The 10,982-nt window shown below is 34.3% G+C and overlaps 1 protein-coding gene and 1 non-coding gene across 7 annotated transcripts in view; both read left to right on the forward strand.

Annotated features, from left to right (window-relative positions):
- Positions 1-10,982, forward strand: part of CCPG1 (cell cycle progression 1) — a 78,212-nt gene that overhangs the window by 33,724 nt on the left and 33,506 nt on the right. For 2 of the 6 annotated variants that reach the window (XM_054565396.1, XM_054565393.1), the window contains exons 8-11: positions 482-493; positions 3,860-3,981; positions 6,635-8,040; positions 10,205-10,302. In XM_054565396.1, coding sequence (XP_054421371.1) covers positions 482-493; positions 3,860-3,981; positions 6,635-8,040; positions 10,205-10,302 — 1,638 coding nt within the window. Of the gene's footprint in view, positions 1-481; positions 494-3,859; positions 3,982-6,634; positions 8,041-10,204; position 10,982 lie in introns of those variants that run through there. The other 4 variants (XM_054565395.1, XM_054565391.1, XM_054565394.1 and 1 more) reach the window with 4 other exon arrangements.
- LOC129064498 (U6 spliceosomal RNA) lies at positions 3,229-3,334 on the forward strand. The gene has a single exon (XR_008528477.1). It is a non-coding gene; the product is annotated as a U6 spliceosomal RNA (small nuclear RNA).

A 10,982-nucleotide genomic window follows, 5' to 3' on the forward strand; every position in this document is an offset into this window, starting at 1 on the left:
ATGAGTGTTTGAGCACTGAACATTCACACTCTATTTTATTAGAATCAAAACAAATGGCTTAATCTTGTCAACAAATTTGTTTGTCATTAATTACATTTAGAGTTTTTGACTATAATCCACAATTTAATTTTCTGAAGTATTCCTGTTTTCGTAATTCCTTCTACCATTGTGTTCATTATATAAAGATTGAAGAAATGTGTGTACTCTTACCTTGATTTGTGGAAAAGATACATTATTCCACATAGTATAAGTTTAGGGTAATTAATGAAGACAGTCAATATTTGATTTAAGTCAGTCAGTAAAATGTGTTTCTTTTTATAGGTGCCTACTCGAATTTAATACTGAAATACTATAATTTATATCCTCCCTTGAAGTTTGTCGTAATGAGATTGGACATGAAATATATAACACTTTTTTCATTATCTAGCTGGAGCAAATGTGTGAATCTGGTTTTTTGAGAATGATTCTTTTTTCCCCACAGGTAAACTTGGAGGTAACAAAGGAGAAGGTCTTATCTTAATCTTTTCGTTTTTACTAAAAAAAAAAAAAAATTGAACAGTGATTTAGTGTTTATCTAAATTCATTAAAACCTCACCAATTGCATGAACTTCAAAGTATTTTGTAAAAAAGATCAATTTAGAGAGGACTGCTTTCAAAATTGAGAAATTATTGCCATTACTTAGGATTTTGGTTACTTGTATAATTTACTCTAATAATTATATTTAACAAAACATTTTCCTGTGCTTGAAATTAGCTTTTCAGAATATGAAAAGACTGAATAATGTAATGTGTAGAAGTTCTGGCTCAATGAATGTACTAAAACTTATCTGAACAACTATTACCTTTTCGTGGTCACTATTTAAAGGACATTACATTTTTTTCTTACGTCTGGCGCTAATCTCAACTTTAAGACCTCTTTTGAGTTGACTTCAGAGCCAGTTTGAATTTCTCATGCACCATGAAGTCAGTCGTTGCACACCATCATGTGATTTGCTTTATAATTTAATGAAAACATAATACTAAGTGAATCAGTCAGAATATTCTCCAACTTTGGCTCTATATAATTTTGGAGTTTCAGACCTAGCCTAGAAGGAAGAGAAAACTAGTATGCCTGAGGATAGTAAAAGAATGTACTTAAAATTAAAAGTATTTGGGACTGCTGCAGGTTCTGAAACTGCTTAGAGAAGTTTAAAGAAGCACCTCTCTTCCTTAACCGTCGTTGCTCATAGGCTATCCATATTCTAAATCATTAGTGGAATTCAGTTGGATTGGTTTTCTCAAGAAGTTACTTTAAGTATTGATAGGGTGTCCTGCTCTTAAACAGGTAATACAACAGAATATAAGTAGTTGCCACCATGTATATCGTAGACAAAGATGATAGCTCAAAGGCTATACTTACTGAGTCATCCTGGAAGAGGTAGGAGTTGAGTTGTGTTTGGTCTTACTGTGTTTATGCTAGGTGGAAGGAGAGGGGAACATTCCAGCAATGGAGAATCTGATAATGTGAAAGTAAACTTGTTGGGTTTGGGAGCAGTGAGAATACTGCCTGGACTATTAGCAGGATTGTTATTTAGAAATAATGGAGTGTAAGGTTGGGATATGTGGCATGCTGTCATATTGTGAAGCATCTTGGAATCTGGGTAGGGAGTTTACTTATAGAGTGATCTGATGGCAATAATTTTAGAGGACAGTGCAGGAAGGAAAATTGTACGGGGAAAATTAGAACAGTCATCTGGGAAATTTTAGTAACTTAGATATTTAGTGATCAGAGCCTTAATTATAGAGATGGTAGATATGGAGAGAAGGTTGGTGAAATAAGGGACATTAAAGTAATAATGGAAAACAGAACTTTGAGGTGGGATACCTGAGATACTGGATTTTTGTTGTTTTTAATTCCAAGAAGTGTGCTAGCTGCTTTACTTTTGGAGGTGGGGTGTGACTGGGGAAGAGTTTTAAGTAAATTGATGGTCAGCAAGTTTGGTTTGTTTTTACTGAATTTTATTCTAGAATGATTTTGGGTTGCTGTTGAAATTTGATTTTTTGTTTGTCCCCAGAATTGTGCCCAAAAGGCAGCTGGATATATTGGATAGAAGTTCTGGTCATATCTGTAGAGGAGAAGTCTTAACAGCAGTGATAGTAAACACTAATACTGGATTAATGTAATTAAGAGAGAGAGACGTGTGTGCACATGACCAGAAGGCCAAAGATTGTACTTCGGGCAGTAATACTTTATAATCAGGCAGCTGAAGGTATAGGGAAAAAACAAAACAAAACAAAAAAAACCTCTAAGGAGTGGCTGCTGCCTTGCTCTTGGTGGGGGGAGGAAAAGCCCAATAGTGAGATTAACAGTCATTAAACATGCTATGTACTACTACTGCCAATTCGGCTCTCGACACATAGTTCTAGATTATTTTCCAGTGAGCAAAGGAATTCATCCTACTAGAAGCTTGAAAAGATTTTCTGTCACTTAGGGAACTCCATATGTATTTATTTCAACATTTAAAAAAAAATCTCAGATTCTTTTGAGAGATACTGAAACAAACTTGCCATGCTTTTCTAAATTGGAAAATTTAAAGAGAGCATGTGAATCCTAACAGAGTATCAGCTGTTAAATTGGTAACAGTTGTCTGTAATTTGGCAAAGGATTTCTCTTTACTGTATATCAAGATGTATTGAAGAAATTACAAATTAATTCTCTTAGCCTTAAGAAGAAATAGTAAACTATCATTACACCCTTTCATTACAAAATTCTTTACATAATGCTGTGCTACTCAGTAGATGTAATATAAAATTGTCAAACGTATTTTGCCTTATTTTTGATTGTGTTATTTTTCTCATGCATGAAGCATGTAGCGGCATGTGAACAGGCATGTCTTGGAAAATTAACATTTTAATTTTTAAGGTGATTTTAATTTTTGTAGTTGGTTTAAGATTACTTTATCACTGCTGGGATAGGGATGGTGGTACTCTAGTACAGAGCTAACCAACACAGAATGAATGCCTAAAAGATTTGGTTTTGAGAATGGTGGGTAATTACAGCTAGTCAGTTATTTTCCTTGCTGTAACTTTTGGGTTTGTGTTATATTATTTAGGAAAATTATAGTAAAAAAAAATAGGCATTTTTGTTTTTCCTTATAACCTGTGAATAGACTCCATGTTTTGTTTCTTTCTCTGTCTGGGAGAATGCAACACTTAACTTGAGAGATCCCTCAAAAACAACAGACCTGAGTGCTCACTCCGGCAGCACATACACTAACAATGGAACAATACAGAGAAGATTAGCATGGCCCTGCGCAAGGATGACACACAAGTTCGTGAAGTGTTCCATATTTTGTGCAGTGCCCCGGAGGGCATCCTCGTACCCTTTGATTACATCAGAAGAAATACGAATCAAAGCACAATGTGTAGCACTCTGTAGCATAATTGTGACTTTTCACTGTAAAAAAAAGAAAAAAACCCCCAGACTTTAGTGTCTTCTATATAGTAAGATATAGTAACATTACCATAAATTTTCTTTGTTAGGGTAAAGTGGGCTGGCTTGTTTTAATCAAAGGGATAGTGAACTGATAAATATCCCTGGGTGTAGGAGAAATAAAACGAAAAAATATGTTAACCTACTTGGCCTATTTTACATTATATTAACACCCATCTACCACCAATTCAATGAATGACACTGTGCAACTTATTCATACTTTGTTTATATAGTCAGAAATTTTATGGAACTGTGAAATGCTGATATTTTGAAGAAAATGAGCCTGTCTTGATTAGTTAAATATATGTAGATTAAATGTTTTATTATGTGTTTCAAAATATTGGTAATCATTTATATTATATATCTAATAAAAATTTTCATTTTTAGGTACAATTCAAATTCAGAAGCGTCAACAGTTAGTCACAAAGATACATGAAGGTGAACTGAATGATATGAAGGATTATCTTTCCCAATGTCACCAGAAACAAGAGTCTGTTACAGATTATAAGGTGTGTACTACTAACATTTTATAAAAAATAATTATTTGCCAGTAATATGCTATTTAGATCCAAGTACAGTACAGATTAGTAAATCAATAATAATAATTGATAATTATTGATTACTTGCTGTGTCCTAGTCACTGTACCCATGTACAGTATTTTTCTTATTTCTCACCACAGCCCTGTGAATTAATCAAGTCCTAACTTCATTTTAAAGATAGAAAGTGGTTCAAAAAAGTTAAGTCTTAAGGCTAGCAACTGGCAGAGCTGAATTTAATTCTGACCTGAAAGGTGTTAGTCCTAATCACTTATTTTATAGTTAACATTATTTTTAGTTGATACTATATATAAAATATTATTAAACTTTTTACAGAGCTGAACAAAACATTTTTCTTTTTTATAAGATTTTATTTACTTATTTTTAAACAGGGAAAAGGAGGGAGAAAGGGAGAGAAACATCAGCATGTGGTTGTCTCTCAAGAACCCCTTACTGGGACCTGGCCCTCAACCCAGGCATGTGCCCTGACTAGGAGACAACCAGCAACCCTTTGGTTCGCAGGCCGGTGCTCAGTCCACTGAGCCCCACCAGCCTGGATTGAGCAAAACATTTTCATTCAGTGAGAAAGAGGAGGAGTGTTTGTAGATTAAGCTCTTCCCTTAATCAAGGAAAATAATCAGCCAGTTTTTTTCCAAACTCTGGTTTCTCGTTAGTTCTGATGGAAGAGACAGAATGTTACACTTTCCTACCTAAAAGTCACTGAACTCCAACAGGACTGTATTTGTTCATACTGTCGAGTTACCTAACACATTTGTGGATTTATGAGGACCAGCAAAATAGCTGGTCTCCTATCTAGTCCGTCCCTGGGAAGGGTATGTAGAGATTGTAGATAAACTCAGAGTAGGAAAATAAACTGTTCCTTTTTCCTTCAATTTCCCCAAATTTCCATCACACATAATTTATGTATGTATCCCTTAGAGGATTATGATTATGGTTCTTTGGAAGACAAAATCCTACTTGACATCTGAATTATCTTTCAGAGAACAACTACTGAAGTTAATTGTAAATAATATAGTTTTCCCTACCTTGGTTAGAGATGTTTTCAAAAGTCTATTCATTTTCTTTCACCAGCATGGTTTCTGGTTCCATAGGCCACTGGCTTTTAGGAGACTTGGCCTGCATAGGTCTTTACTGAGTCAGTTCGTGCAGAGGTCTTGTCTCCATTTGTGGTTTGGTTTTTGAAGATCTTCATGGAAGACCAGGCTAGTATCTGCTTACCAGTCACATAAATCAAGAATATGGAGTTTACTGAGTCCTGCAGTCATTCTGTGGCTGCCTGTAACTGTGCATTTAAAAATAATGGTACATTGCTCAGTTCTCCTCCATGGCCCATGTGTGCGTTGGTTAGCTGAAACTTGTTTCCTCTTACACAGCAGATGAAATGACTGTAATGAAACTTTAAATTTTAATTCATTCTCTGAGGATTAATGAGCCAGTGAAACATCCATTTCAGATAGTTACTTGTAAGTGGAAGAGACTGTCATTCTCTTAAAGGACTTTTTTTTTTTCTTTTTTCTTTTGCTTGTTTCTGCAAATCAGTTATTTTCCTGGTTTGATTCATATCTGGTAAATCAGGCAAAATTTAAGTATCATTTTGCTTGATTTATACATTAGGTGTTTTAACTGGCTGGATACTGCCAATAACCATTATTAACCTGTTTAAACATAGTTTCATTTTTTACTGTTTTGCTTAGTTTGTTACTAATGCATATGTTGAAAGAAAAATCAGACCACTCAAACAAAATTTAATAAACCTGATTGAACATGACTTTTTTCTATCAAAGGTGCTGACCTTGGATTATATTACTAATCTTATCACAGTTTATTCATAATATTATTTGAATTTGGGGGAAGTAGTTATAAATGTTACTAAGATTCATTCTGTCCTCTAAAGTGCAAGAGGAATTATATGATTTATTAGAATTTAGAGATGTTAATTTGCATAGGACTAAGAGGTTTCAAATAGGATGAAGATTATTGAAATTTTTTCCAAGTGCAGTGAATATAGAGAATTTTTTGAAGTACCATGTCATCTCTATTTGTAATTATTTTTATAAAAAATAATGTCTCTCACATAAGGATCAGAGGAGCCTTTAGTCTGTCTGCCTTCGCACTAGGAGCCTTATCAGGAGAGATTGGAATCCTATAGTCCACAGATAGGAGGTTTATCTCCCTTCTAACATGTAAGTAGGCCTGGAAACCAGTGAGGATTTCAGATGACTATGGAAAACACTAATCAGAGGTACCCCATCTCTAGTTTTAGAGTCTTGGAGACAAACCAAACCAGCTAATTTTTTTTTTAATTGATTTTTTTTTATTAATTTATTTACTTTTTAAATACATTTGTCTCTGCCTTCCCCCCACCTCTTTCCAGACTAGCTAATTTTTAACAGTCTTTGAACATGCAATAACTCTTATTTTGATGTAGCTCTCTACTGCGCATTTTTGTGCATCAATCTTGGATTTCTCAATATTTATATATTGAAAATACATAAAGACTAGTCTCTGTATAGACACTAAACACTTATGGTGTATTATTTATTAAGGATTTAAATTCAGCTTCTAAAACACTTGACATTTTTCTTCTTTTTCACAAAAATTTAGTCATTGAAGGAAAACCTTGCAAAGTGTCGGACCCTTACTGAAGCAGAGAAGATGTCCTTTGAAACTCAGAAAAAGAACCTTGATACAGAAAATCAGTATTTAAGAATATCTCTGGAGAAGGAAGAAAAAGCCTTGTCTTCACTACAGGAAGAGTTAAGAAAACTAAGAGAACAGATTAGGATATTGGAAGATAAAGGGACAAGTACTGAACTAGTTACGGAAAATCAGAAACTGAAGCAGCATTTGAAAGAAGAAAAGCAGAAAACACACAGCTTCCTTAATCAAAGGGAGACTCTGTTGGCAGAAGCAAAGATGCTAAGGAGGGAACTGGAGAGAGAACGACTAAAAACCATGGCTTTGAGGGTGGAACTTCAGCAGTTAAGCTCTAGGCAGTCAGCTGGCAACCCAGACTCTCCCAATGTATTGACTGACAAAAAGGAAGTAGAAATTTTACGTGAAAGACTCACCGAGCTGGAGCGGAAGTTAAACTTTGAACAGCAGCGTTCTGATTTGTGGGAAAGACTGTATATTGAGGCAAAAGATCAAAATGGAAAACAAGAAACTGATGGAAAAAAGAAAGGGAGCAGAGGGAACCACAGGGCTAAAAATAAGTCAAAGGAAACATTTTTGGGTTCAGTTAAGGAAACATTTGATGCCATGAAGAATTCTACCAAGGAGTTTGTGAGGCATCATAAAGAAAAAATTAAGCAGGCTAAAGAAGCTGTGAAAGAAAATCTGAAAAAATTCTCAGATTCAGTTAAATCCACTTTCAGACATTTCAAAGATACCACCAAGAACATCTTTGATGAAAAGGGCAATAAGAGATATGGTGCTACAAAAGAAGGAGCAGCTAAAAAACCAACAGTTTTTAGTGAATATTTATATCCACAGTATAAGGCACGTACACAAAACCAGAATAGAGGCCCTACCATGCAAAGAGAGGGAAGGAAAGGAAAGCCAATTCACTTTGAAGAATTTGGAAAAAATACAAATTCACAGAAATGCAGTGCTGAACATGGCTGTAGCGAAAATTATAATTCTTTCAGAAAGGCTTGTTCTGGTGTATTTGAATGTGCTCAACAGGAATCCATTAACCTTTTTAATATGAAAGTGTTGAATCCTGTAAGGATAGATGAATTTAGACAGTTAATTGAAAGGTACCTAGTAGAAAAACTGGATAGTTTTCATCATTGGAAAGAACTTGATCAATTCATCAATAAGTTTTTCATACATGGTATCTTTATACATGATCAGAAGCTCTTCACTGACTTTGTTAATGATGTTAAAGATTATCTTAAAGACATCAAGGAATATCAAGTAGATAATGATGAAGTGTTTGAGAAGTTGGATGAATATATATATAGACACTTCTTTGGTCACACTTTTTCCCCTCCATATGGACCCAGGTCGGTTTACATATCACCATGTTATAATAGTTTTTAACATTTATAGATTGGATAGTATTTTATCATTTGATAAGTTGCTTGGAATGTTACTATTTGTAAAGTACTTTTTATAAAAAAAAAAAGTACTATTTGTAAGTGTACTTCATTGCCAGAGAATTTAGAATTAAGTTTAAACATATAATTTCAAGTTAATAGCTATTACAAATTGAAAATTTTATATTATCAGTTTGACTTGAGCAAGTAGTTTAACTTCTATCTTAAAATATCAGTTAGAGGTATATAAGTCCTATTTTAGCTTATTTTTTCCTATTTTAGTCTATATGACAAGGTAATCAGTCACTATAATTAAGATTATTTTCCTTTAATCTTTTATTATTTACTTACTTTTGGGAAGCTAGGCATGAACAATACAAATTAAATTTTGAAATCAGAAGAGCTCAATAACAGGATGCCCCACTTATTTTCATTTGTTGATTCCATTCACTAAATTATGATATTTAATACACATTACAGAATTATTGTTGATAAAGGTAGAAACATGATCAAAGAGGGAAACTTGGCAAGCCACAAGTTTTAATGTGTGTGTTTTGTATATAACTACTAAAATTAACTATACCTATTACTTACCAGCTTTGTATTCTGTAACATGAAACTTGACTAATCCTCAAATGTTAGTTTTATTTTATTTTTTTACATTTGACATAGTTACCTTTTGGAAAAAAGTAATGTGCCTATAAAATAATGAGACTGATACTGGTGAATTTAGTCATTAAATGAATATCTAGTGCTTATAATGAGCAAAGCACTATGAGGCTGCCCTGAGGAAACATGAAAAATTCTTGCTCTGAAGGAGATAATAAGCTTTTGGAGAGTTATGGAAAGTAATCGAGGTGTAGAGCCATTGTATGTAGTGGCCTTAGTCTGGAAATGTGTGGGAAGAAGGCTTCATGAGTGAGGTGGCCTTTGAACTAAACATTTTTAAACTGGCTTTTGATGGAAAAATGAATTTGTTAGGCAAATAGAGTAGAACATTCCCCTCACAGGAAACTTTGATTTGGAGATCTGAAGACATGCCACTTTAGTGAGTGCTGAGGTGTGAATAGAAGACAATATTTAGCTCTTGAAGAGCCTCATTTTATACTTGAGGACATGCTTTACTGTATTTTGGATCACTGGCAGCAGCCTGAAGAATGAGTCATTGGAAAGGGTGAATGAAGCTAAGATGGTCTTTAAAACAGTGTGGTCATGCACTGATGAGGATGAGTGGGAAAGGGGAGACAGATTTGAATAATACACAGTAAGTAAAATTAGTGGTATTTCTTGTGAAAGAGAAGTAGAAAGTGAAAGAGAAGTAGAAAGTAACAATGGTTTCCAGATTTCTGGTTTGGGTCATTAGTTGGATACTGAGATTACTAAGAAATACCAGAAGGATTTAGGTAAGGGGAATTGGAAATGAGAATTGTGCTTCCGAGGTACCTATTGACATCCAAATGGAAAAGATTAGTTAGTTATATGACTTTCTAGTCTGTAGCCGAGGCTGGAGGTATTTATCAGACTCCTAGGGAACTAAAAAATAAGGGACTGTAGGAAAAGGAGGCTGAGAATGACAGGGCCAGAGAGTGGCATCATGAACCACCAAAAAGATGATCTCAAGTAAGAGGAATATAAGTGGGTCAAATGCAAAAAGGACTGGGTTTCTTGGCTTGGGAATTGGGTGGCCATGGATGGCCTTTATGGACTATTTCAAGAGGTAGTGACAGAAGCATGAGTAGAGAGAGAGAGGAAGGCAGTAAATGTAGGCATTGTTTGTGAACTTTAGCTGTGGGAGAGAAAAAGACTGTTTTGTGTGCAAGAGATGTATATACATTTCTGCTGAGGGATGAAGCCAATGGGTAGTGATTGGTTTTTACAGGAAAGGAAGAAAAATAAAAAAAAATCTCATTATTTTATTGTTACATTTCTGGTTTTTTTGTGGGTTTTTGTTTTTCGCTAAAAGTATAGTACTCAATCTGATATGGTTATACTGTGATTATACTTCAGATCAATTTAACATCCTTTTTCAGAGTGTTCAGATAATAGATTAATGGATAAAAACATTGAAATTGTTCCTTGTTTAAATAAACTTAACTCTAATCTAGACGAAAAATGTGTTTACTGCTTTCAGTCGACCAGATAAAAAGCAACGTACGGTAAATATTGAAAACTCCAGGCATCGAAAACAAGAGCAGAAGCACCCTCAGCCACAACCTTGTAAGAGGGAAGGTAAATGGCATAAATATGATCGCTCTAATGGAAGACACATGGCAAATGTCGAAATAGAATTGGGGCAATTACCTTTTGACCCTAAATATTGACCATGATGATTAAGTTAAATTAGAAAACTAACAAATATGGATGCTTTCTACAATGTCTGGTATTGAAACTAGGATGAGATTATCGAGATAACAATGTATTTTTATCATTTTTAAATATCAGTTTGATAACTATTAATACCCAGAAGCATCAAGCAAAAACTTACTAACATGCTGTTGTTTAGCTTTGTTGAATATTTTTCAGCACTGGAAATGTTCAGCTGTAGTTCTGTTAAAGAAACCAGTCACACCACAGGTTTTGTGCATGAAATGACCTCTTTTAGTGTATGAGTTTAAAGCAAGCCCAAATCATAACATGACAAAGTGTAATTAACACTGATATTTGTGTTAAATTTGCAGTAGAGCTTGATAAGAGTACCTTGTGATGGAATTTCTTCTTTAACATTTTATAATCTTACTCTTGCTTCTTGTCTTTTTGTGGGTTCAAGAGCCCGTTGACTTGTGAAGAATTTGCTGCCTTCTTTTGAGCTTGCTGACTTGTTCTCTTGTGAAATTTCTTGCACATCTGAATATTGTGGAAGAAACAATAAAACTACACCATGAGGAAAACTAAAGGTCTTTATTTAAAAT

The sequence above is a fragment of the Pteronotus mesoamericanus genome, unplaced genomic scaffold, assembly GCF_021234165.1.
Source record: "Pteronotus mesoamericanus isolate MK-2021 breed Mesoamerican mustached bat unplaced genomic scaffold, CSHL_Meso_final contig_164, whole genome shotgun sequence".
In the NCBI taxonomy this organism is placed as follows: domain Eukaryota; kingdom Metazoa; phylum Chordata; class Mammalia; order Chiroptera; family Mormoopidae; genus Pteronotus; species Pteronotus mesoamericanus.